The sequence below is a fragment of the Acinonyx jubatus genome, chromosome C1 (genome assembly GCF_027475565.1).
Source record: "Acinonyx jubatus isolate Ajub_Pintada_27869175 chromosome C1, VMU_Ajub_asm_v1.0, whole genome shotgun sequence".
NCBI classification, from domain to species: domain Eukaryota; kingdom Metazoa; phylum Chordata; class Mammalia; order Carnivora; family Felidae; genus Acinonyx; species Acinonyx jubatus.
In genome coordinates, this window is record NC_069381.1 from 103,378,851 (window position 1) to 103,406,292 (window position 27,442).

A 27,442-nucleotide genomic window follows, 5' to 3' on the forward strand; every position below is an offset into this window, starting at 1 on the left:
CCTGGGAGACTAAGGATTTGAACCCATCTAATTCCAAACATTAGAAATAAAATCAGTTCCTAGAAAAATATTTCCCTCTGGGGAATTGAACCCAGACTGTTAAAAGCACTCAAACAGAATAAACTTACAACTCTGCAGAGTTGGAATCATTAACCTATTCATATTGCTATATGAATATTCTGTGAGACATTGGTATTAGGTGCTGTAGATACGATGAGGAAAGAAATGGACCCACAACTATATGGTCAACTAATCTTCAACAAAGCAAGAATGAATATCCAGTGGAAAGAAGACAGTCTCTTCAACAAACGGTGGTTGGGAAAACTGGACAGCAACATTCAGAAGAATGAAACTGGACCACTTTTTTACACCATACACAAAAATAAACTCAAAATGGATGAAAGAGCTAAATGTGAGACAGGAAACCACCAGAATCCCAAAGGAGAACACAGGCAACAACCTCTTTGACCTTGGTCACACCAACTTCTTACTAGAAACATCTCTGGAGGCAAGGGAAACAAAAGTAAAAATGAACTATTGGGACTTCATCAAGATAAAACACTTCTGCACAGCAAACGAAACAACAAAACTAAAAGGCAACCTATAGAATGGGAGAAGATATTTACAAATGACACATAATGACAAAGGGTTAGTATCTAAAATCTACAAAGAATTTATCAAACTTAACACCCAAAGAACAATCCAGTGAAGAAATGAGCAGAAGACATGAATAGACATTTTTCCAAAGAAGACATACAGATAGCTAACAGGCACATGAAAAGATGCTCAACATCATTCATCACCAGGGAACTACAAAACCACGATGAGATACCACCTCACCCATCAGAATGGCTAAAATTAACACAGAACACAACAGATGTTGGTGAGATGCAGGGAAAAGGGAACCCTCTTACACTATTGGGAATGCAAACTGGTACAGCCAGCCACTCTGGAAAACAGTATGGAGACTCCTCAAAAAGTTGAAAATAGAACTGCCTTATGATCCAGCAATTGTGCTACTCGGTATTTACCCAAAATACAGATTCAAAGGTGTATATGCATGTCGATGTTTACAGCAGCATTATCAACAATAGCCAAACTATAGAAAGAGCCCAAATGTCCATTGACTGATGATAAAGAAGATGTGGTATATACAATGGAATATTACTCAGCCATCAAAAAGAATGCAAACTTGTCATTTGCAACAATGTGGATGGAGCTAGAGTGTACTATGCTAAGCAAAGTAAGTCCATCAGAGAAAGACAAACATAATATGATTTCACTCATGTGGGACTTAAGAAACAAAATGGATGAACATATGGGAAAGGAAAAAAGAGGGAAGTAAACCACAAGAGACTCTTAATGATAGAGAACAAACAGGGTTGATAAAAGGAGGTGGGTGGGGTATGGGTTAAATGGGTGATGGGTATTAAGGAGGGCACTTGCTATGATGAGCACTGGGTGTTATATGTAAGTGATGAATCACTAAATTCTAAAACCAATATTAGACCATGTTAACTAGAATTTAAAAATATGAGGGGCGCCTGGGTGGCGCAGTCGGTTAAGCGTCCGACTTCAGCCAGGTCACGATCTCGCGGTCCGTGAGTTTGAGCCCCGCGTCAGGCTCTGGGCTGATGGCTCAGAGCCTGGAGCCTGTTTCCGATTCTGTGTCTCCCTCTCTCTCTGCCCCTCCCCCGTTCATGCTCTGTCTCTCTCTGTCCCAAAAATAAATAAACGTTGAAAAAAAAATTAAAAAAAAAAGAATTTAAAAATATGAAAAAAGATACAATGGGGGAAGCTGAGGCATGAATAACTTGAGCAACATGTTAGGGCTCCCTCAATTTGTTACCCAAAACTAAGCTTTATTCCATTATGTCATGCTGCACCATCAGGGAAGGTGGGTCTTAGTATATATTTCTCAAAGTTCTTTGAAGCTAGCCTTTTAATACAAAAGTCTTATGTTCCCTGGGAAATTTTAATAACCTACTTAAAGAATAACTGCATTTTCTAGTGAGCCTGTCATCTAAGAAGACATCTTGGAATTTCATTTTCTGTAGTTTGTAATCTGATATAACAGAATAGTTTATTTCCCATACATGAAACTGTGCCATAATATTGGACAGGTTTTTTTCCAAACTATACTTTGCCCACATACATGCTTTTCAGAAGCTGTGGTTTAATGGTAAGGTTTAGAGCCTCATTTTGAAGAAAGGGAAAAATACAGGCTTACTGATAGAATGAGAAAATGAGTCCTGTCAGGTCTTACTCATTTATCATTTATTGAGCCTTTATTTGGTACTATCCTAGGTCCTGGAGATAAAAAAACAATGTGACACACAAAGCCTTAAGGCTTTTCCATTCTCTAGGTGAAAAACAGACCAGCGGGTTCTGAGGCCTGCAAGATCCACTGCTGAAAAATACTCATTCTCTAGCTCAACAGATATTTAATTGTGCCAGGTGCTATTGTGGGCATTTATGATATATATCAATGACAATGATTCCTCTCTAAGTGTTTATTTATTTTGAGAGAGACAGAACATGAGCAGAGGAGGGGCAGAGAGGGAAAGAATCCCAAGCACTTAGGCCGATGTGGGGCTTGATCCCACAACCCTGGGATCATGACCTAAGCTGAAATTAAGAATCAACACTCAACTGGCTGGGCCAGCCTGGTGCCCCTATTTTATTGTATTGTATTGTATTTTAAATTTTAAGATTTTATTTTAAGATTTTATTTTCAGTTTACTTATTTTGAGAAAAAGAGCACACATGTGAGTGGGGTAGGGGTAGAGCGGGGTGTGGGGAGAGAATCCCAAGCATGGAGCCTGATGTGGGGCTTGATCCCATGACCCTGGGATCATGACCTAAGCTGAAATCGAAAGTCAGATACTTAATGGACTGAACCACCCAGGTGCCTCAAGGATTCTTGTCTTTAAGTTTGTATTTTAGCAGAGGGAGTCAGATGATAAGCTATAAACATAAGTGAACTAGTAGAAGTACTGTGGAAAAAGATGAAGATCCGGGAAATCAAGAGTGCCCAACGGGCTTCAGAATTGAATAGGGTGGTCAGGAAGGTTTGCTGAGGTCATATTTGAATAAAAATCTGAAGGGGATGCAGGGAACAAATCCTATATCTGGATTAAGAACAACCCACGCAGAAAGTATCAAGTCCAGAGGCCTTGAGGTGAAATTATCTTTGGTATGTTCAAGAAACAAAAGGGGTTAGGATTCTGGAGTTGAATGAGTGAGGTAAAGAGATCACAGAGGTTATGGAGTGGGGCAGATTTTGTAAGGCATTTTACTCTGATATGGAAAGCCAAGGGATGGTTTTTAACCAAGAGAATAATAATAACCTTTCTGATGATCACTAGAGTACCTGCCACTCTAGTACTAGATAGTTTGCTGCTTATTCCTACGTGATGAGACCAAAGGGGGACAGAGTGGAAGCAAGAGAGAAAGCAGGAAGCTACTAAAATAATCCAAGCATAGGGACACCTGGGTGGCTCAGTCGGTTAAGCGTCTGACTCTTGATTTTGGCTCTGGTCATGGTCTCGGGTTGGTGCGTTTGAGCCCCGCTTTGGGCTCTCTGCTGTCAACACAGATCCCGCTTCAGATCCTCTGTCCCCCTCTCTCCCCCTGCTCACACTCTTTCAAAAAAATGAAATAAACATTAAAAAATAATAATCCAAGCATAAAATTGAGAGTAGTGGAAGCTGTGAGAAGCAAGTGGATTCTATAGGACCAATACAACAGGAGACCAGGACCATTCCAAGATCATTGGCTTGCATAACTATGAATACAGTTGCCATTAACTGAGGATGAAGATTGGGAGCTGTTTTGGGGGAGGGAGGATAGCAGTTAGAATCAGAAGCTTAGTTTTCATTACTTGAGATGTCTTTTACACATTTATGAGGCAACTGGCTAATTATTATATATAATGAAGCTTTATTGAACTCTGAGAAGCACTTACCCTCCGTCATTCTTGCGGTCCTCACAGCAGCCCCACGAAGTGGATTTTTTTTTTTACAGGTAAGGAAACAGACTTAAGTAACTTGTCTAATGTCACAGCTAATGAGTGAGAGAGCTAGAATACAAATCTAGACAGTCTGGCTTTAAAGCCCATGTTCTTCATCATTAAGGGATATCCATTCTCAGATAATGCCTGGCACATAGTAGTAGGCACTCAAATATTTACTATGTCAGTAAATGAATGAGACAGTAAAAGGAACAAATGCGGAGCTGCTATCTTCAGAGTCCTCCTATGTTCTCATTTTTCTTGGTAGTCTCTGGCATCACGCTTAAGTAAGGGAGAAAGGTTAAAGAGGGGTGGATAATGCTAGCGACCACGACTCTCAGGTTTACTTACTACCAGAGAGGCCGCGTTTAGCCCGAACGCAAAAGTCCCGCTTTTAGCGCACTTAGTCTTCACACTAGGAGTACTGCAAGCAGCCCAATTTCTGCTTCAGGCAACATTAACTTCGCAGGAATCTAGTTACCGCATTTCGCTGGGGAAACCTAAGTAGGTACCAACTTGTACAGGCAAACTTCACAGCTCGGGCACGCATGCGCGCCGCCGCCGAGCAGATGATTACTACGGCTGCGCGAACCGGTGGCCCCGCCCTTCCCCGTCACATGTCGCGGGGCCGCGGCGTGGCGGCGGCCGTGGCGGTAGCGACGGCAGGCCGTAGGGCGGTCGGACAGTTTCCGGTTCCGGTGTAACGTTCGGGCTCCGTCTCAGGGGCTGAAGTTTGTGAGGTGAGTAGTGACCCCGGGCCCGGGGTGGATATGCTGTGTTCCGAGCGGTGAGGACCAGGTTTCAGTCCAAGGGCAGGACCCAGGCGGGAAGGTTCAGTGGGAAGGAAGCCGAAGAAGTACAAGGTTCTGAGAGAGAATGGGTTGGAGTGAGATTGTAAAGAGGAAAAGGGCGGGGGCGGGAAGGGGAAGGGGTGGGGAGACTGGCTCTAAGATGGGAGTTTGGGGAGGACAAGGTGGGGTGGGGAGCCAGTGGGAGATAGGGAAAGAGCAGAGAAGAATAGGGGTTGCAGAGGGAAGGAAACTCAGGTTGTAGCAAAGAACACGGAGTAAGGGGATTCTTCAGAAGATTGGATTCTGCTACCTGCTCATTGAGAGATCCTTCTGCCTACCTCTTCTTCCACCCCCACCCCACCCCGCCCCGTCCCAGGCAGTTATTGTTGAACATTTGATTAGTGACAAAGCTAGTGACTGTTGGGAACTTTTATTTTTGTCCACTGGCTGTTTAGTTTGCTAGAGGATTGAGTTGAAGTTGAATACATTTGTTAGTGTAGTATTTGGGCACACGTTTCATCTGATAGAGTGATAGCTCATTTGTTGCTTTGGCTTTTCAAATTGCTTACGCTTTCTAGCCCATGATTCAATTCTAGTGGAATGTAAGCCTCGTTAAGGCGAGGATTGTCTGATACGTTCACCGTTGTAGGTATCCGCAGCACCCAGTGCACTGATTGAGACTTAGTAATTATACAATAAATACTTACTGAATGATAAAGAATGATGAAGGTATGGCAGATTGTCCTCATTTTGTAAGATGAGTAGACCGAGGCTCAGAGGAATTACTTGCCCCAAAGCTGGTAAACAGTAGAACTCTGTGACCCAAATGTTCAGTGTGAACTCTTTCTTCACTCTCTGTGGTGTCTATGCTTCTTTTGAGTAATGCATGTTTAATATACAGAGATTTATAAACTATACTCTATCATGATATAGGTGAATAGAGCTGCCACAGAATTATTCATAGAACATGTCCCTGAGACACAAAATCTTTCACTCCTAGTTTCTTGATTTTAATCTACTGGCTTCCCATGGTTATGCCAAAATTAAATATGCTGTTTAGCAACAGGTCTTATAGAGAGGGTAAACCTGCCAAGAAAGTAGAAATTAATCAGACTATCTTTTAGGAGAAAAGAGGTCTTAAAACATCCTGAAAGATTGACTACCGGAGACCCTGATTTGTAGCAGTGCTGGGAGGAAGTTAGCTTGGAAACGGAGGTCAGTGCAGTTTATTGATTTAAGCACTTATGGAGAAAATCAGGGAAATAAAATTTTCTCTATGCTCATGAGTTTTGCTGTTTAAGTAGGAGATCAAAAATGTAAAATGAATAATGTTGAAGAATTATATTAACTTGCATTAAGTAAAGATTTGTTGTAGGGTGTCCTTTATGATAGTGTTTTCTCTGCTAAGCTAAAAAGTAGAAGAATAAAGATGAAAAGGGAGAGAGAGAAAGTACATCCAAAATGAGGACCTTCTTTTCTGAGGTGAAGAATTAATCTTACAAAGTCAACTGACAGAGTAGAACATGAGAGAACGTGATCTGGGTACAGAATTCCCACAGGGATGAATATGACTGTAGAGATAAGTGACAGCATTCTTAAGGATTATAAGATTTGTTATTTTTTTAAATGTTTCATTTATTTAAAGTAGGCTCCACGCCCAATGTGCGACTTGAACTCATGCCCCTGAGATCAGGAGTCACATGCCATAACAAGTGAGCCGGCCAGGCACCCCAGGATTATGAACTTTAATATAGGATGGCTGACCTGGATAGCCCTTTCTCTCTCCCCCTCCCCACCCCCCCCACCACCATTCCTTAAAAGAAGGGAATCCTACAGGTCAAGGCTAGGTTAAGGAATGCCTACCTGGAAGCAGGAGAGATAGAAAAGCTGGCCTCTGGGGGGCACCTGGGTGGCTCAGTCGGTTGAGCGTTCAACTTCAGCTCAGGTCATGATCTCACGGTTTGTGAGTTCGAGCCCGCGTCGGGCTCTGTGCTGACAGCTCAGAGCCTGGAGCCTGCTTCTGATTCTGTGTCTCCCACTCTCTCTCTGCCCCTCCCCCACTCATGCTCTGTCTCTCTCTGTCTCAGAAATAAATAAGCATTAAAAAAAAAAGAAAGAAAAGCTGGCCTCTGGGTGGGTTTTTTCAGTCTTGTTTTCAGGTTATATGTTTGCCAATCCTTGTTATGACAGGATCAGAAAAGAAGCTAGAACTCATTTCTCAGACTAGGTTATTCCCAGGGTTGGTTTGTTTATTCCCCAGATTTCACTGATCCACTGATACCTAACTGAGTTAGAGTTGCAAATGAAATGTAGTTCTTTCTGCTTTTAAGTAATGGGTTTTAGAGAAAGTATTTAGGTCGAAATGAAGTGCAGGAACTTGCCTAAGGATTGGAAGAGAGGTGGAGAGGGCATTCCTGATACACTAAACATTGCTTGGGGTGCTCTTTTCCTACCCTCTAACTAAGTGTTCTCCTGGTTTCTTTTTAGGTGCAGGACTGAATCCCATTTGAGCTACCCTCCCTTTCCTGAAGAATGGCACTGTCTAAGAGGGAGTTGGATGAACTGAAGCCATGGATAGAGAAGACAGTGAAGAGGGTGCTGGGTTTCTCAGAACCCACAGTGGTCACAGCAGCACTGAACTGTGTGGGGAAGGGCATGGACAAGAAGAAGGCAGCTGGTATGTCCTTTTATGAATCTTTTTTTAATGTTTTTATTTTTTGAGAGAGAGAGAGTATGCAAGTGGGGGAGGAGCAGAATGAGAGGGAGACAGAGGATCCAAAGCAGGTTCCATGCTGACAGGCTGGCAGCAGCAAGCCTGATGTGGAGCTTGAACTCATGAACCTCGAGATCATGACCTGAGCCAAAGTTGGACACTCAATTGACTGAGCCACCCAGGAGCCCCTGTTTTATGAATCTTTTGACTTATAGCAGGATCCCAAACACTGCTTTGAACTTCCCCAAATTCTCTCTGCTGGGAGTGTCTAAAAAAAAATTAGGCCACATATTATTTTCTCCTGCATTATGATGGAAATAGCCTAAATGACTAATTTTGCTTTTTCCCTTTTTTTAATACTATTTGTGACATATTTTGTTTTTTATTTGTTATTTTTTAAATTGTAAGCTCTATGCCCAATGTGGGGCTTGAACTCATGATCTCAAGATCAAGATGCTGGCTCTAGCAACTGAGCCAACTGGGTACCCCATTTATGACATATTTTGAATCTCAGACTGACTTCCTTTGACCAATGTCAAGTCAGTTGAATCAACTAAGTTATATTTACTTAGGAAAGATGCTAAGGGCACCTGGGTGGCTCAGTTGGTTAAGTGGCCGACTGTTGATTTTGGCTCAGGTCATGATCTCACCGTTTGTAAGTGTAAGCCCTACTTCGGACTCTGCACTGGGTGTGGAGAGCCTGCATCAGATTCTTTCTCTCCCTCTTACCCTGCTTGTGGGGGCTCACTCGCTCTCTCTTTCTCAAAAAAAAAAAAAAAAAAAGAAAGAAAAAATATGCTAAAGTCAGATGGGTAGATTCAAGTTCAGAGTGATAACCAAGTTTATGAAAAAAGTTGAGGGAGGTAGAATTTGTTAATAGTAGTCTCTTCCAGCTTGCTCTTTGAGAAGAGTTAGGGTGATTATTCATCATTAACTTTGATGTTCAACCTGAATAGATTGCTCTGGCTTTGCTACTTCTTACTGCAAGAAATTGTAACTATATTTTTACCTCATAGGGCAAGGTCATTCAATATAAGAGGATTTATGGGAATCCTACAAAGAACTTAGGAAAACATTTCCCTCCCTCCTGGAGGTAAAATTCCAGTGTTGGTGTCTGTTATATGCCTAATATTGGACTAAGTACTGTTACTTTGTCTTTTTTTTTTTTTTTTTTTTTAAGTTTATTTATTTTGAGAGAGAGAGAGCCTGTGTGTGCTAGCAGGGGAGGGGCAGAGAGAGAGAAATGGAATCCCAAGCAGGCTCTGCACTGTCACATCAGAGCCCGATGCAGGGCTCAAACTCAAAAACCATGAGATCATGACCTGCGCAGAAATCAAGAGCCGGGCACTTAACCAACTGAGCTACCCACTCACTCCTTGTACTCTAATTTTTCAACCCTACCACCTCTTTTTTTTCCTGTCAGACCATCTGAAACCTTTTCTTGATGATTCTACTCTCCGATTTGTGGACAAACTATTTGAGGCTGTGGAGGAAGGCCGGAGCTCTAGACATTCCAAGTCTAGCAGTGACAGGAGCAGAAAACGAGAGCTAAAGGTAGGTTACAGTTAATTGTCTGATGAGCTTGGGAGTGTTTTGAATGGTAATAAATTTGCTAAGCTTACCTGACTCACACTTTGGTATTTAATATTAGAATACATAATATTCAAGAGAGATACTAAGACATTAAAGGAGAGGAGGTGAGCTTGTATTATCACCATCTTATGATGGTGAACTACGTAAGTTCATGGGTTGAAATACTTCAGGGAAACAATTGGTAGCTTTGTCCTTTTTCACATACAGTTAGGAGTTTTAGTTCTTACATTTCCCTTTGTCTCCTCCTCCCCCCCCCCCCTTACTACTACCTATAAGTTGATCACTCTAAGGTTTTATGTTTTGGTTTACTTGATACCTAATAGATGTTTCAGAATGTGACTCCACTGTTGTAAACCTCCCTGTTGTTCCTTTTAGAGGTTTTTCTACAGTGGACTTGTAGATGGGATACCGAACAAAAATTATTACTTTCTGTATGTCTTGAGAGCCTGCTGTTTGCTATATAACATATGGGTGGTCATCTGGCCCCATGAGTGGACTACTTAAAAGGACCATCATTACTGTCTTACTTCCTTCACTTTTTATTCTGTAGTTGCTGATTGGTCATGCCTTTTTTCAATAGTAGCTGCGTCAGGTGGCTGGTTTCTTTATCTCTTTTCTTTTGCTTTAAAAAAGTCTTTTCTGTGGCTCCCATCAAACCTTCCAAAGTGCATTTGATACCTTGGCTATCCTATTGCTTTTCCTGGGGCACAAAGAGTGAATAAGCAATGTCTGCTTGGTCCCTGGCCAGGCTGTAGAACCGAGAGAAATAGAGGGTCATGTGCCTTTTGTGTTTAAGTCATCGTGGGTGGTGAGAGGAATGAGAAATAGTCCTTGCCTTAAAGGAATTTGCAATTTAAGGAAGGGCACAACAGAATATAGTCACAAATTACAAAATCTAAGTAGCAGTCTCATATAAGTTTTAGAGATGACTGTAGGGTTTCAGACTGATGTTGAATTTGGTATGTTTACGTGGGAATGCTTAATCCACGATTTGCACAGATCTGTGGAGTGAAATTAATGCTATAATAGGGTATGTGGCTGTGTAAGGGCTGAGGCATGCTGTGAATGAAGTGACTACATTGGGTGGGATTAATAAAAATGGTTTCTTGAAGGAGGTATGTAGGTAGCTTTGGGATATGGGTCCCATTTTGGTCCGTTCAGGTCCCCACCCCACACAATATATTATGGGAGAGTCCTTTTTCTTGAACTGTAGGAGTTCCAGGAAGCGCTCGCCCCTGGCCGAGGATATGTCCTTGCAAAACACGAGCCCTCCTAGTGAAGAGGGGATGTCACCCAAAGCCTACCACCGGTGTGTACATTTGCTTTTTCCCGTTGTCCCTTCCAGTTGGCCACTCTTGGTCCTGTTAAATTCACCTTGCAAATTGGTCAGCGTATTTGAGTTCCCATTGTTTGATGAGAACAGAGTGTTACTGGGTAATACTGAAGAAGAAAGAGAAAACCCCTGTCCTGAAAGAGCTTAGACTCTAATTGGGAGAAAGTACTAACATTGGAAGACTTAACACTTGGCAAACAGAATATTAACAATGTAATTTTATGTAATATGAACCCAGCTCTTAAGTGCTAAGAGGATATGAAACAACAGTTTGATCAGAGTGAGATGAGATTATGAGTGAGGAAAACTTCCTGAGGCGAGTTTTAGGCAGGACTTGGAACAGGGGTGTGGAAAAAGTTGAGGGATATCATTGCAAATGTAGGCAGTAGTATTGGCAAAGACCTTGAGATGGGAACATTTATAAGGACATGGTGATGAAATTTGCTTGACTGGAGTAGGAGAACGATGAAGTTGGGTGAGATGGTCCGTTTGGTGGAGGGTCTAAAAGACTCTGGGGAAAGCTACAAAATGCTGGTAGGGACTAGGATGATTCTTCCCTTCTCCCATGGGCAGGGAGAAAACTCTTCTGTCATCTTGGGTTTCTTTAGGAAGTGTTTGGTGATGACTCTGAGATCTCCAAGGAATCATCAGGAGTAAAGAAGCGACGGATACCACGTTTTGAGGAGGTGGAAGAGGAGCCTGAAGTGATCCCTGGGCCTCCCTCAGAGAGTCCTGGCATGCTGACTAAGCTCCAGGTGAGTAATTAGGGACTGAAAGCAGTGATTCTATGAGCTGAAGAAGTGAGAGATGCAGGGGTCCAGATTCATCATGACCTTGATTTGAATTAGTATTTAGCATTGGGAAACTTTTGTTTACTGCTCTATGTTTTATCATTTCTCAGTTTAACTAGGAGTATTCCACCTGAAGGCTATTGAAATAACATTTACGAGCACCTGTTATGTGGCAAACAAGGGTGTTACATACATTATTTGCCCAGTTGTCTACCTCGTTGGGTCATTGAGAAAATTATTGAACTAATCAGAACTCAGCTTGATGACAGAGGAGAATTTCCAAATATAATGCTGACATGCTATAATCCACTAAGATAATTTCAAGTTGACTTGTTTTTAATAAGAATTATCTGCGTTTTTAAAATGGACTTTCTTTTTTTTTTGTTAATTAAAAAATTGTTTTTTAATGTTTTATTTATTTTTGAGAGAGTCAGAGTATGAGCAGGGAAGGGGCAGAGAGAGAGAGAGAGACGCCAAATCCAAAACAGGCTCCAGGCTCTGAGCTGTCAGTACAAAGCCTGACGCAGGGCTCGGACCCACGAAAATGACCTGAAGTCGGTCGCTTAACTGACAGAGAGAGGGAGTGAGGGAGAGAGAGGGGGGAGACATAGGATCTGAAGCAGGCTCTAGACTCTGAGCCAAAGTCAGCTGCTTAACCACCTGAGCCACCCAGGTGCCCCTAAAATGGGCTTTCTTAAAACAATTTTGGTACTACATATATAATAAATATTTCTTGTGCTGTTTAAAGTCTCTTGGAAGAAGAACAGAATATATACATATATGTGTGTGGGTGGGTGGATGAATTTGCTTATATATATTTATATATGATATTTCTGCAGGGAAAGATACTGGTGCTTTATAGAGAGTAGGAGTAGAAGATTTCACAGTATACTCTTTTGTACTGTTTTGCATTTTGAACTATGTAAATATATCACTTACACAAAAAAGATGTCAAAAATAAACTTTAGGGCACCTGGGTGGCTCAGTCAGTTGAGCATCCAACTCTTAATTTCGGCTCCTGGGGTTGTGGGATCAAGACCTGTGTCCGGCTCAGCACTGAGCATGGAGCCTGCTTGGAATTCTCTCTCTCTCCCTTTGCCCTGCCCCTGGCTCTAAAATAAAAAGGAAAAGGAAAAATTAGGGACACCTAGGTGGTCAGTTGTTCAAGCATGTGACTCTTGATTTCTGCTCAGGTTGTGAAATCAAGCCCCATGTCAGGCTCTGCGCTGATACTAAGGAATCTACTTGGGATTCTCTCTCTCCCTGTCTGCCCCACCCTCTCTCCCTATCCCTCTGTTTCTCTCAAAGTAAATAAACATTAAAAATTTTTTTTGTGTGTGATTAATTTAAAAATATATCTTGAAACACCTTGACAGCAAGGTTTCTTTTGGAAAATTCAAGAATTATTTGATTGTATTCTCAAAGGTTATTATTCTCATATTCTTTAGGACAGAAGAAGTATTTTACACGGGATAGGAAACAGATCTTTGCATTGTTGTCTCCAGTTACCCAAAGCAGGAATTCATCAAAAGTATGATAATTTGGGGCTCCTGGCTGGCTCAAGTCAGAAGAGCATGTGACTCTTGATCTCTGGGTCGTGAGTTCAAACTCCACCATGGGTGTAGAGATTCCAAAATTAAATAGATAAACTTAAAAGTATAATTTGTGTGGACTCTGCCAAGAGTTTTGTTTAAATGCTCATAATAGCCCTGTAAGGTAGGTCTGTTGTTACCTTTTTTTAGGCACTTGGAGTTCAGGCACTTGGAGAGATTAAATACCATGTCCAGTGTCACATAAGCATTAAGTGGCAGAGTTAAGATTCAAGCTCAGGTTTCTATTAACCTGAGTCCTTTTTTTTTTTTCTTAACGTTTTATTTATTTTTGAGACAGGGAGAGACAGAGCATGAACAGGGGAAGGTCAGAGAGAGGGAGACACAGAATCTGAAACAGGCTCCGGGCTCTGAGCTGTCAGCGCAGAGTCCGATGTGGGGCTCGAACTCATGGACCGCGAGATCATGACCTGAGCCGAAGTCGGCTGCTCAACCTACTGAGCCACCCAGGTGCCCCTGTTAACCTGAGTCTTAATCATCAAGCTATGTTACTACCTACCATGCCACTCCTGCTTGAGGAAGATGGGTTGAAATGTTTCAGTGCTCAGCTATGTAGGCTTTTCTTTACTGAATTTTGTAGCCTGTGGTACAGGCAGAATATGGTGGGTTCATTCAAAAAATTTTTAGTTCTCTAGACCTGAAAAGCCCTTTGTGTTTAGGAACCTGTATAGGAGAAATAAAAAAGAGATATTAACAGTTTTTTAATCCCCCCCCCCCCCCCCCCCCCGAGAGCAGATCAAACAGATGATGGAGGCAGCAACACGGCAAATTGAGGAGAGGAAAAAACAGCTGAGCTTCATTAGCCCCCCTACACCTCAGGTATTGTGCTCAGATTACTCTGAAATGAAGACTCTTTAGCAAAGAATTTCTTGCCATCCACTCTCATTTTCTTGCTATCCACTCATTTGAGTTTGGAAGGTCACTGCATGTTCCATGCCACCATCTACCAGTCTACATGTGTGACCTGTCCGCCTGTCTAATTCTTCTGATTCTGATTTCTTTTTTCTCCTCTCTCACAGCCAAAGACTCCTTCTTCTTCCCAGCCAGAGCGACTTCCAATTGGCAACACTATTCAGCCCTCCCAGGCTGCCACTTTCATGAATGATGCCATTGAGAAGGCGAGGAAAGCAGCTGAACTACAAGCCCGCATCCAAGCCCAGCTGGCACTGAAGCCAGGGCTCATTGGCAACGCCAACATGGTGGGCCTGGCCAATCTCCATGCCATGGGCATTGCTCCCCCGTGAGTATCTGTTTCGTGGAACCCCTTAGTATTTCTGAAGCTGGAGAAGCAATAAATACCTTTCAATGTTACTGATCCTTTTCTCCCAAGGAACCTAACTCATTTCTTACAGTTTCATATTTCTTACGTGTGCTTAATAAATACCAATTGAATTCTCTTAGCTTGCTCGTGGCAGAATTTATTAGCTTCTTTTTATAATTGGTAGAACTGAGGTTAAGATTCTTTATCTGTTGTTGAGCTAGGAATAGAACCGGTCTCCTGGTTCCTAACTCAGAACTATATCCATTAGACCTCAGTGAATGATACCAGATCTGAGAGTTCTCTACAACTGGATAAAGATGATAGACTTTATTTTTAGCGCCTACAATTGGTTTGGCATACTATGTCTGATTCAGAAATTCCGGAGTGAAGATAGGCTTGCAAATTCTTATCAATGTAATATATAAATTCATTTCATCCGATTTTACTCTGTACTCACATACTCTGTTTGATGTTTTCAGTCATGGTGTTACTCTTCACAGATGGGTTTATGTTCCCTAGAGTTGTGTGTAACCTAGTTCTCTTTGTTTGGTTTGATTTGTTTCATTTTCTGTTTGTTTCTTGTTTGCCTTATTTATTGTCCCATGTGGCATTTATTTCTTTGTGGGCTGTTTCTCAGGAAGGTGGAGTTAAAAGATCAAACTAAACCTACACCACTGATTCTCGACGAGCAAGGTCGCACTGTAGATGCAACAGGCAAAGAGATTGAGCTGACACATCGCATGCCCACTCTGAAGGCCAATATTCGTGCTGTGAAAAGGGAACAGTTCAAACAACAGCTAAAAGAAAAGCCATCAGAAGACATGGAGTCTAATACTTTTTTTGACCCTCGAGTCTCAATTGCCCCTTCCCAGCGCCAGAGACGCACTTTTAAATTCCATGACAAGGGCAAATTTGAGAAGATTGCCCAACGATTACGGACAAAGGTATCTGGTTTAGAATATAACCTAGAACTTCAGGGGTGCCTGGGTGGCTCAGTCGGTTAAGCATCTGACCCTTGGTTTCAGCTCAGGTCATGATCCCGCGGCTTTGTGGGTTCAAGCACCGCTTTGGGCTCTGCACTGCCAGCGCAGAGCCTGCTTGGAATGCTCTTTCTCTCCCTCTTTCTCTCCGCCCCTCCCCCACTCACACGGTGTCTGTCTCTCTCAAAATAAGTAAATAAACTTTAAAAACAAAATCTTAAAAAAAAAGAGTATAACCTAGAACTTCAAAGAAGGTAGGAAGGTGACAAAGGAAATTTAATACAGTCCTAAAATACTGCCAACTCAATTCTCAAAGTTTTAGGCAATTAGATACACAAGTAATAAAGCAATGACTAATTTCTTTTTGATTTATTTATTTTGAGAGAGACAGCGCAAGCAGGGGAGGGGGAGAGAGAATCCCAAGCAACCTCAGCAGGGTCAGCACAGAGCCGGATGTGGGCCTCAAAGTCACAAAACTGTGGGATCATGACCTGAGCTGAAATCAAGAGTCAGTCTCTTAACCAGCTGAGCCACCCAGGGTGCCCCTCAATGACTAATTTTTAAACTACTTTATTCCTGGGATACTTGAATTTTAGCTGATTTGTCTTAATTCCATTCTACTTAAGTGGAAATAAAATTGACTTTGAAAATTCACATACAGACAATGGAGGGAAACAATTCAGAACCCTCTGCGTGATTGAGGAAAGCTAGCCTGGTATATAACATTTACTGCAGATAATCCATACACCTTGAGAGTTGAATTGACTCTATATCCGGTGAGTTTTGCTTCTTGTTTTCATTCTCAGAATGGAGTTTTCATAGAATTCCATTTCTGTGTATTTGCCGCAGGCACACACTGTGGGGTGAAGGATGGTGATAAGGGTAGTTGTATGTAAATCAACTAAGTAAAGGATAAAGTAGAATGCCTCTTTTCTTCTAAGTTTTGAGAAGTTATGAATTCTTTGCATTAGGCATAAAGAGTGCAACAAGGGAGTACTTTAAAATTTGGGATTCTACTATTTCCCTGTTTTTTGTGACTCCAATTTATCTTCCCCTCTTTGTTTATCTTGTCTTTAGGCTCAACTGGAGAAGCTGCAGGCAGAGATCTCACAGGCAGCTCGAAAAACAGGCATCCATACTTCCACTAGGCTGGCCCTCATTGCTCCTAAAAAAGAACTAAAGGAAGGAGATATCCCTGAAATTGAGTGGTGGGACTCTTACATCATCCCCAATGGTTTTGACCTGTGAGTTTGTTAGTGAATACCTTTTAATAAGGCTAGAGTTTTATTGGGAGAGATAATACTCATGCATTAAGTAAAATCATGAAATCCTAGTGAAATAGGTAGCCATATACAGGCTCTTATATTTGTAAATATGTTGAATAAGTTATTTTTAGTTTTTAAGGTTAACATGGGAAGGAAAAGGCACAAATGATCTAAAAGAGAAAGGATGTAAGTTTATATTTGCTTTCGTTATACGTGGTTATTATTTTTTTTGCTACCTATAATAGGCTTTTACATTTCTTAAAGATCCAGTCCTACAATAGAGAGGAAGGAGTCTTAATTGATGAGGGAAAGAATGAAATCATTTGAGAAACACTTGGAGAGCTTTAATTATATCCGTTCTATAATTCTGATCCATGGCTTTAGGAAACTGTATCTCAGTCTTTCCCCTTAACCCTTCCTTTGTCAACCACTGTCCCAGGGAGTTATTGTTATTAGTGAAAGAATGTGGCATCCATCCATCAGGGATATTAGGGTAGAAAAAGGTTGAGAGTGACTGATGTGGATTGTATGTCCAACCTTAGTGGACCCAGTTTTCTCATCTTGAAAATTATGTGTAATACAATTACATGTTGTGGATATGCACACTAAAAGGTGCTAGAATGTTATGGAGAGTGCATTTTTTCATTGTGTTTCTGAGACTCCTTCTCTCTTAGAATTGTCTCTACCCACATACCCTGTTTTCCCTTCTTCCTCCAATTTTAGTACAGAGGAAAATCCCAAGAGAGAAGATTATTTTGGAATCACAAATCTTGTTGAACATCCAGCCCAACTCAACCCTCCAGGTAATGTCTAGATTACTCGATCATACTCTAGATACTCTAGATACTCTAGAGAAGTATTATCCAATAGAACTTCATGTGACAACGGACAGCACATGTTCTCCGTGCTGTCCATGCAGTAGCCACTATCCACTTGTGACCGTCGAGCATTTGAAAACTGAGTTGCACTAATACAACTGAGAGACTGAATGTTAAATTTTATTCTGTTTTAATTAATTTTAGTTTAAATAGTGTACGTGGCTTGTGACTACAGTATTGGACAGTGCAGGTCTAGAGCATTGAGGCCTAACCTAGAGATGGTTTCAACTGAAGTATATTACAAGTTGGGTTTTAAAAAGCGTTCTCATCTTTGACTCCCAACTCCAGTTTTGTATACCACTGCCCTTCAGTCGTCTTTGTCTTCAGCCTTCTCTCTTGATCATCTTTGTAGCAAAAGCCTGTTGGCTCACTCAGAAGAGATAGGTTTTAGTTGCAGCTGTGTTTTTAACTAGCTGAATCCCTTGGGTAAGTCATTTAGAACACAGAACTTTCTCACATATAGAGATAATGTTGATTGATAATGCCTTCTTCAAGAATTATGTAGATCATAAAAGATTTTAACACTTTCATCATATTTGGGATGAACAGAGGAGGTAATACCTCAATTAGTAAATTTGCTTGCCAATAACTCCAATAAGTTTAGAAGAATAGATTGGGACTTTGAGATAATATAGTATATGATAATCATTGTAATGTTATGTAATGTTGTGTAATGTAAAGATACTCATTACTTAACCAGAATCTACTTAGTTGTCATCAGTGTGGATCATTAGAAGAACGTAAGGGATTTTATTTGTTTTAAAAAATTGTCAGAGCCCCTGGCTGGCTCAGTCAGGAGAGCATGTGACTCTTGATCTCAGGGTCATGAGTTTGAGCCCTATGTTGGGTATAGAGATTACTTAAATAAACTTTAAAAATAATAATAATAATAATATGGTCGCCTGGGTGGCTCAGTCCGTTGAGCATCTGACTTTGGCTTAGGTCGTGATCTCGTGGTTTGTGGGTTTAAGCCCCACGTTGGGCTTTGTGCTGACAGTGCAGAGCCTGGTTGGGATTCTCTCTCTCTACCCCTCCCCCACTTGTGCTTTCTCTCTCAAAATAAATAAAATATTGTAATAATAATTAAAAAAACTAAAAGTTGAGTAAACCTCCTTTGGGAGTCCAGAGGATTTTCCCCAATTCCTGTAACTCTAAAATTATAAACTTCATTATCTTGGCCCCACCTACCCCAAATCCTCATGCAGAGCAACTGGAACAGCTTTAATTTTGTTTTCTGTCTTTGCCACTTTTCAGTTGATTAAAGCAGTCAACTACTTCAAGAAAAAACAAGTTAGAACACTCTCATGAAAGATAATGTTTTTTAAAAACGGAACATACTGGGGCGCCTGGGTGGCTCAGTCAGTTGAGCATCTGACTCTTGATTTCAGTTCAGGTCATAATAATTCCAGGGTCGTGGGATTGAGCCCCATGTCAGGCTCCATGCTGAGTGTGGAGCCTGCTTAGGATTTGCCCCCTTCCTCCCCCCGCCACCCTTTTAAATAGATAGATAGATAGATAGATAGATAGATAGATAGATAGATAGATAGTAAAATGCTATACTATCACAAACTAAAAATAACTAATAACACTTAAAGTTTCTTTTAATGTGATTGATAGTCACCTACATCCTTCTAATAGGCTTATTGCTTTTGTAATTTTATTTCTCTACCTGGCAGTTGACAATGACACACCAGTTACTCTGGGGGTATATCTTACCAAGAAGGAACAGAAGAAACTTCGAAGGCAAACAAGGAGGGAAGCACAGAAGGAACTACAAGAGAAAGTCAGGCTAGGCCTGATGCCTCCTCCAGAACCCAAAGGTACATATCTTAGAGGCAGGGATGAAAGGGTGTTAAGTTTATCTGTGTAATTCCAGAGGAACTTTTGCATCTCTTGATATTTGAGTGCTTTCTGTTTCTCAGAATCATTCATTGGTTATTTTCTTCCTTTCCTAAATTTTCTACAATCTGGCTAAGACAGGTCAACATAGGGGTGCTTGGCTGGCTCAGTCAGTAGAGTATGCGACTCTTGATCTTGCGGTTGTGAGTTCGAGCCCCATGTTGAGTGTAGAGATTACTTAATAATAAAATCTTAGGGGTGCCTGGTTGGTTCAGTCAGTTAAGTATCCAACTTCGGCTCAAGTCATGATCTCATGGTTCGTGAGTTCAAACCCCGCATTTGGCTTTCTGCTGTCAGCACAGAGCCTGCTTTGGATCCTCTCTCTCTCTCTGCCCCTCCCCTGCTCACTTGCTCGCTCTCTCTCAAAAATAAAATAAACATTTAAGAAAATAAATAAATAAAATGAAATCTTAAAGACAGATCAACATATTCACTGTAGAGGTCATTTAAAGCTTTTCTTTTTTAAGTATAAAAATATATCATATTCTGATCTTCCTGAAAGAATAATGGTCTTGAAATTCATGAAGATAATAGTTGCACTGTTTGCACAGTTGTTATGTATGTAATTCTATAGTTGAAAAATGAAAATATTGTTAAACCCTCACTCCTGTAGTTTTGTTATCATTCAGTAATATTTTGCGTGAGCACTGTTATGTTCAGGATCTTTCACTACATGTTGTGATCAGAGTGAAAAATACCAAAGAAATAAAACTCCTTATTTGTTGTAAATTTTCAAGCAGTGTAAATAAACGTATACCAACTATATATATTATGTGACTTTCTACAAATGCTGAGTTCTTTGGATGGGCTTTTCAAGGTAGGGGTTTTTAGAGGAAGTGAGCTTTGAGCAGGGATTTGAAGTAGTTAAACAGTTATGAATTGATAGAGAAGAGGTGCCAGGTTATCCCAGCTGGAAATTTAATTTAATCTCTCCACTTGCAGTGAGAATTTCAAATTTGATGCGAGTATTAGGAACAGAAGCTGTTCAAGACCCCACGAAGGTAGAAGCCCATGTCAGAGCTCAGATGGCAAAAAGACAGAAGTAAGTGCCATGGGATTGGGTGGAAACCCAGGGCAAGTACCTTTCCCAGACTCTTCTGGGGGGATCCATATTTGGAGGGAGGGGAGAGTCCTCCGTTGCTCTCTCTTTCCCTCAGCTTTGCCTCTGATCTTCAATGCCTTTCTCACTTGTGGATGTCCTTCCTGTCACGACAGAGCGCATGAAGAGGCCAACGCTGCCCGAAAACTTACAGCAGAACAGAGAAAGGTCAAGAAAATTAAAAAGCTTAAAGAAGACATTTCACAGGGGGTACACATATCTGTATATAGGTAGGTGTCCAAACTGGGCCAGCCTTTCCCTTAGAAATGCCAAAAGTTTTCCAAGTGCTTGAGGCAGAATCACTGTGGTCTAAAGCATTCCTAACATCAATATCTACTCACTTCTAATGACCCCAACGTGAATCAGGAGCTAGTAAAGCTTTTATAATGATGAGGATTAAAGACTTACTCTTCTGTCTCTGGGGGCTTCTCAGTGAACCAGTACTAGTTCTGAAGAATGAATGAGTGAATATACTTGTTGAGACCAAGATGTGAACTAAGGATCATTCATCCTTTGTGGAACAGAAAATACCCTATTTCTCCAGGCAGCATTAAAAGTTTCTTTCTTCAGTAACTATATCCTTATCCTGATGTATTGCAGTAATCCTCTTATTCCCACTCCAAAATATATTTAATATGTTGTAAATATTTTCTACCTTGGTGCTGAATTAATGTTTTCATTTTATTCTTTTATGTTGAGTGCATATGTTCCTTCCATTTTTTAAAACGTGCTAGTGTTTAATAACTCGTTCCTTACTATGAAAGTGATATGACGATTTTTTTTAATCTAACAATACAGAAGGGCCTTGCTGAACAAGACCCCTACTCTCTGAACCCTTAGTACCACTTACTGTAGGTAATTGCTACTAACAGTTTTTCATGTAGCCTTCTAGAAATTTTCCATGAGTAGCATTCTGACTACATTATAAGCATCTAGAAGGCAAAGAATTTGTTGATCTTTATACTGTCAAGAACAATTAGCTTACACATTTTTTTGGGTGATGGTAAATATCTCTTTCCTTAGAGTAAATTTTGATTACCTGCTGTTTATTATAGGGTATATACAGTGCTAGTCTTTGAAGTATAAGACAGTGGGATTACTTCTAGATTCATTGATTTTACCTATCAAGCATTAGTGTATTTGCTTACTTACTCCGCAGATTTTTGTTTTTAGAGAGAAAACCATTTTGGATCCATCTGTTTGTTTGCCATTCCATTCAGGCAGCTACTGATGCTAACTGAAACAAAAGCCATAACTAAACTTTCCCTTCTCCAGAGTTCGAAATTTGAGCAACCCAGCCAAGAAGTTCAAGATTGAGGCCAATGCTGGGCAACTGTACCTGACAGGGGTGGTGGTACTGCACAAGGATGTCAACGTGGTAGTAGTGGAAGGGGGTGAGTCTGAAAAACTGAAGGAGACTTGTCCCCACACAACCCTAGGCTTTGAAGTGATTAGCATGGTGGGGAGAAAGGAGGAAAAGATAGAGTTTTAGAGCCATACCTGGGTATAATATCCTGGGCCTCTGTTTCTGTGTTTATTGGAGCAAAAGGACCTAAGATGTAGTTCCTGGTATTGCTTCAACTACCACATTAATGGCTGAGTATCAGATGAGCTCAGAGGTTCTTTCTACTTCATCGTCATCTACAACTCTGGCAAAATTCTCCTTCTCTGTTTCCAGGCCCCAAGGCCCAGAAGAAATTTAAGCGTCTTATGCTGCATCGGATAAAGTGGGATGAACAGACATCTAACACAAAGGGAGATGGTGAATGGGGGTTAGAGGGGATGGAGTGGGAGGTGGGGTGGTACTCTGTCCATTCATCTACTCCCTCCCACTGACACTTGCTCACACTAGATAATGTTTAGGAATTGTAGAAAAACCTGTTTGGACTGTGAACATGTAGACATTCATGCCTACATATTTATTACATGATGATGTGCATGTTATTCTTCTCCCTGGCCTTCAGGGTGTTTCTGCCAGCTGCTTTCCCTGTCTGTCCAGATCTGGACACTAGTTATGGGAGTCTATTCAGTTTGTGAAAATTCAGCAAACTATGCACTTTATATGTGCATTGTCTATATTATTTTTTGAAAGAAGTTATTTATTTTTAATGTTTATTTTTGACAGAGGGACAGACAGCGCACGAGTGGGGGAGGGACACAGAGAGAGAGAGAGAGAGGGACAGAATCCGAAGCAGGCTCCAGACTCTGAGTTGTCAGCACAGAACCCTACATGGGGCTTGAACCCACGAACCGTGAGATGATAACCTGAGCCAAAGTTGGACACTCAACTGACTGAGCCACCCAGGCGCCTCTTGAAAGAAGTTTTTAAAGGGTTGAAGGCAAAATTATACACACACACACACATATACATATATACACATACTTTTCATTCTTTTGCCCAATTTTATATATGTATAAAATATATTTGACACCCTTCTGACCATCATTCTTCCATCCATATTCATTCTCCCCTTTGCAGACCTGGGTTAGCATTTAACATGTGCAGACAGTCATACTTTTCTTAATTTTCCTAACTTTGGCCCTTTTATATTTTGTGTCCTTAGTTAAGATATTTTCATGCCTTACTTAAAGTACACTTTTCACTATAATTGCCCTATATTTTCTTTTGTTTTACAAGTGTTTCTAAGATATTTTCATTTGGTTTATCTGCCCTCCTTCTCCATTAGATCAAACTCCTTAGTAACAGACTCTGTTGTCTTGGCATCTGAGGCCTGGTTTTCAAAGTGCTTAGGACAAGTTTTTATTGTTGATTCCTTGTCTCTATCTCCTTATTCCTGGTATCTGGTGCAGCTCTTGACACTTATTAGGTGCTCAGTAAATGTTGAATTAGTTAGTATCTCTGTTTGGAACTTTCAGTCTGATTTGCAGGAAATAAAGATAACAAGACATTTGACCCTGATACAATGGAAAGGGGAACAATATTTTAAAAGAATTGGGGTACACTTGAATACTCTTTGTTTAGAACCTAAATCTTGGTCTCTAAGTCTAGAGCAAGATTTAGCTATATTGTCTTTTCCAGATGATGAGGAATCTGATGAGGAAGCTGTGAAGAAAACCAACAAATGTGTACTAGTCTGGGAGGTAGGTGATCTTTTGTTAAACACTGAAGCAGAACTTCAGCTAGTTCCTGGTTGTTTATACTGTTCTAGTGGAGCAAAGGAATGGTAAAACTAAGCAATGATTGATTCCTTAAGTAGTTCATGTTTCCTTTTGGAATTCATTGTTACATGTTCGGCAGCAGATTCTTCCTGACTATATTTTAAATTGATGAGTGTATAGTATATGCCATCTGGGGAAGAGTATGGAAAACTGGTGGCAAGAATATAAATTCTTGACTGAGTTGTTTATTTCACAGTCATGGATATGAGACTTGGAGATGAATCACTGGGAATTTTTTTTTTTTTTGTCTGGATAATAGTGAAAGAAGTGTCAGACTTAAGAATATAAAGTTAGGAGTCTGGGCATTACCACTTACTAGCTGCTCAAATGGGGCAAGACACTTAATATCAATTACTGTTGGTTTGTCTACAAAAATGTGGATTTTGTTTCCTTTTTCTATTTGTCAGTTTTCTGAGACCAGAATTAGATTATGATGTAATAGTGCTCTGTAAAATACAATTTTTTTATGGTTATACAGGTCCTTCATCCCTGAAATCTTAATGAACCAATATTAGTTCCTCTTTATTTTCTTTTTTTTTTTAATTTTAAAATTTTATTTATTTTTTTAAGTAAGCGCTACACCCAACATGCGGCTTGAACTCATGACCCAGAGATCAAGAGTTGTGCGTTCTATCAACTGAGCCAGCCAGGCACCCTGAACCAGTATTAGCTCTGAAGAATAAATGAATGCATATGCTTATTCAGGCCAAGATGTGAAATAAGGATTGCTCATTGTTTGTGAGCATATAAAATACCATCCTATTTTTCCAGGAAGCATTAAATTTTGTTTTAGTAATTAATTCCTTAACCTAATGTGTTGCAGTAATCCTTTTATTCCCACACCAAAATACATTTTTTTACATTGTAAATATTTTCTACCTTTGTGTTGAGTTAATGTTTTCATTTTATTCATGTATGTTGAGTGCATGTATATTTTTAATTAAAAAAAATTTTTTTTAAGTTTGTTTATTTTGAGAGAGAAAGAGAGAACACACAAGTGGGTGAGGGGCAGAGAGAGAGAGAGAGAATCCCACCCTATCGGCACAGAGCCCAACATGGGGCTCAATCTCACAAATTATGAGATCATGACCTGAGCTGAAATCAAGAGTCCAGTGCTCAACCAACAGAGCCACCCCGGGCGCCCCTATCTTTTATTTTTTTAATGCACTCATTTAGTAACTAGTTCTTTATTATAAAAGTATTATATTATTTCAAAGGTAGTGAATGCCTATTAAATTCTAATAACACAGAAGAGCACTTACTGAAATGGTCCCTTTCCAATTTCCCCAGTTCTTTAAGACCACTCTTTATAGGCAATTCTTACTGTTTTTCGTGTATTCTTCTATCTTATCCCAGATTCCTCCAATTTATTATGCATACAAAATTAGGCTATAATAACTACCTCACCTGCATCCTGGATATTTAATATCCTACGCCCTTCATCTCTTTCAGTTACCTTTGAGAGTCCACAGGAATTGTATCTCAGGTTCAGAAACAAGCCAGGTTCTACTCTAGCTTCTTATTGGAATCTGATCCCTGAAAGCCTCTTGAGATAGCACTTTATGACTTCATTGTTGTTGGTGCCTTGGGTGAGAATGTGGTTACACCCAGTAATGTATCCTTTTCTATTGTAGTTCTCTTCAGGTACCCCCCTCACTGCTCCCATTCCCCTCTTCACCTTACCCTCATATTCTTGTTTGTCAGTGGACCCCAAAGCCTCCTGCTTGTATACAGTCTTACTAGGTCTTGTGGAAAGAGTCCTTTTAGCCTCTGGTTCTTTCCTTAAAGGTCCTCTAGTCGTAGAGGCCTGGTGGGCAACTAGTTCATCCCATCTCATCCTCCATAGTCCTTCCTGACTTGCTTTTCCACCCAGATATCAATCAGAGCACAGACTTTCTCATCCTCCATTCAGTAAAAAAAAAAAAACCAAAAAACCTGAAACCTTTATGCCTATAAATTCATGAAGACTCACAAATATCCAAGGGAATGGAGGTTAAAATAGTTTTTAACATAAAATCACGTTCAACTACATTGCTACACACATGTTATTAGGGTTTAGAAAAGAGTATATTATATCTGACTTACATTAGAAATTGCAGTGTTTTGGGGTGCTTCAGTCAGTTGAGCGTTTGGCTTCAGCTCAGGTCATGATCTTGCAGTTTGTGAGTTTGAGCCCTGTGTCAGGTTCTGTGCCGACAGCTCGGAGCCTGGAGCCTGCTTCAGATTCTCTGTTTCCCTCTCTCTCTGCCCCTCCCCCACTCATACTCTGTTTCTGTCTCTCAAAACAATGAATGAATGTTAAAAAAATTGAAGAATTTGGGGTGCCAGCGTGGCCCAGTCGGTTAAGCCTCCAACTTCGGCTCAGGTCATGATCTTGTGGTTTACGGGTTCGAGCCCCGCGTCAGGCTGTGTGCTGACAGCTCAGAGCCTGGAGCCTGCTTCGGATTCTGTGTCTCCCTGTCTCTCTGCCCCTACCCTCTCAACACTCTGTCTCTCTCTATCCTTCAAAAATAAAGATCAAAAAAAATTTTTTTTAATTAAATTTTTAAAAATTAAAGAATTAAAAAAAAATTGCAGTGTTTTGGGGTGCCTGGCTAGTTCAGTCGGTAGAGCCTGTGACTCTTGATCTCAGGATTGTAGGTTCAAGACCCGTGTTGGATGTAGAGATTATTTAAATAAAAATCTTGGGGCACCTGGGTGGTTTGGTGGGTTAAAGCGTCTGACTCTTGATTTCAGCTCAGGTCATAATCTCATGGTTTGTGAGGCTGAGCCCCATGTTAGGCTCTGTGCTGACAGTGCAGATTGTGCTTGGGATTCTCTCTGCCTCCCTACCCTCTCTCTCTCTCAAAAAATAAATTTAAAAAACATTTTTTAAAAAAATCTTAAAAGTAAATCTTTTTTTTTTTTTTAAAGTGTTTTTATTATAAATTTTGTCTTTTTCCCAGGGTACGGCCAAAGACCGGAGCTTTGGGGAGATGAAGTTCAAACAGTGCCCTACAGAGAACATGGCTCGAGAGCACTTCAAAAAGCATGGGGCTGAACACTACTGGGACCTTGCTCTGAGTGAATCTGTGTTGGAGTCCACCGACTGAAACTACTGCGAGCCCTTGCCTCTCCTTTCCTGCCTTTGTCTCTTCAGTCCTCTTATTCTATTTCCCAAACCAGTTCCACTTGTGTGTGTAATTTCAGAACTGTGCCAAGCTGACATGGGGACAAAGGGAAAATACCTTACACCCTTCCCCAGTCAGCTTGGTGCCGCCCTTTATTCCCCTCATGTGCATATGATTAAAGAGTTATTTTTAAAGTTGGTATGATATTTTTCACACATTTACAGGTATTGGAGTTTAGGTCTTCAGGTGATCTTTTCTCCTAACTTCTAGCAATTGCTGTGGAAAAAGAATTTTTGTCATTGATATCTATGTATATGTAAATGGATGAATGGAAGGATGAATGGAAGGATGAACGGGAGGATATGTATTTTTGATGTCTAATGGAAATTTCTGACCTCATCTTGGAACAAGTGGGAGTAAGAAATCCTGCTTTCCTGGAGTGGAGTGGAGCCCAAAGTGTTATGGGTGAAAGAGGGTAGGACAAGGAGTGGCCATCTGTTAACCTTCAGTAGAGTCACAGGGTAGATTGCCACTGGTCTGGGCTAAGTAGTCTGGACAGGAAATCATTTCCTCAGAAGGTGCATAAATGAGAACACGTGGTGAAGTGGACACAGAGAGAATCCAAGGAGGATGTTGTGGGTCAGTTTGTAAAATGGAAAAGGATTCAGGAATTTAGCCTATATCCTCTCTTTACTAATTAAAAAAAAAAAAAAAAAAAAAAAACTTTTCTAAAAGACAATGTGTAGTTTCCTTTTTCTTTTCCTGGAATCTGACTAGATGTGGTTCTGTTTAAGAACTTAATGTTTCTGGTTTGATTTTAGGAGTATTGAGGTCAGCATAAGTATTCATTCAAGTCCAAAGTTCTTAGTAGATCTACACTTCCATTTCCTGTTGCCTGTTAAGGGAATGGATCAAACACAGGAGCCA

At 40.6% G+C, this 27,442-nt stretch overlaps 1 protein-coding gene across 5 annotated transcripts; it reads left to right on the forward strand.

The window, feature by feature from the left end:
- Window positions 1-4,601: 4,601 nt before the first annotated feature.
- On the forward strand, window positions 4,602-26,709 carry PRPF3 (pre-mRNA processing factor 3). Of its 5 annotated transcripts, XM_027056279.2 has the most exons (17): window positions 4,728-4,752; window positions 5,928-6,018; window positions 7,291-7,480; window positions 8,940-9,070; window positions 11,051-11,197; window positions 13,579-13,662; window positions 13,863-14,083; window positions 14,742-15,048; window positions 16,162-16,328; window positions 17,073-17,152; window positions 18,904-19,047; window positions 20,069-20,168; window positions 20,342-20,455; window positions 21,501-21,619; window positions 21,904-21,987; window positions 23,266-23,327; window positions 26,351-26,709. In XM_027056279.2, exons 3-17 carry the CDS (start codon window positions 7,336-7,338, stop codon window positions 26,495-26,497), a joined length of 2,052 nt encoding a protein of 683 aa, XP_026912080.1. In that variant the 5' UTR covers window positions 4,728-4,752; window positions 5,928-6,018; window positions 7,291-7,335; the 3' UTR covers window positions 26,498-26,709. The 5 variants fall into 5 exon arrangements, with proteins under 5 accessions (XP_014940332.1, XP_014940335.1, XP_026912080.1 ...); XM_015084846.3 differs by lacking the exon at window positions 5,928-6,018 and having other exon boundaries at window positions 4,602-4,752; XM_015084848.3 differs by lacking the exon at window positions 5,928-6,018 and having other exon boundaries at window positions 4,752-4,875.
- The last annotated feature ends 733 nt before the right edge of the window (window positions 26,710-27,442 follow it).

What these genes read in the sequence shown, in the direction of transcription:
- PRPF3 (XM_015084846.3), top strand. Translation starts at nt 7,336, where the DNA reads ATGGCACTGTCTAAGAGGGAGTTGGATGAACTGAAGCCATGGATAGAG. An exon ending in GCCATGGGCATTGCTCCCCC is followed by an intron (nt 14,084 to 14,741) that starts GTGAGTATCTGT and finishes GCTGTTTCTCAG; the next exon opens with GAAGGTGGAGTTAAAAGATC. An exon ending in CAGATGGCAAAAAGACAGAA is followed by an intron (nt 20,169 to 20,341) that starts GTAAGTGCCATG and finishes CTGTCACGACAG; the next exon opens with AGCGCATGAAGAGGCCAACG.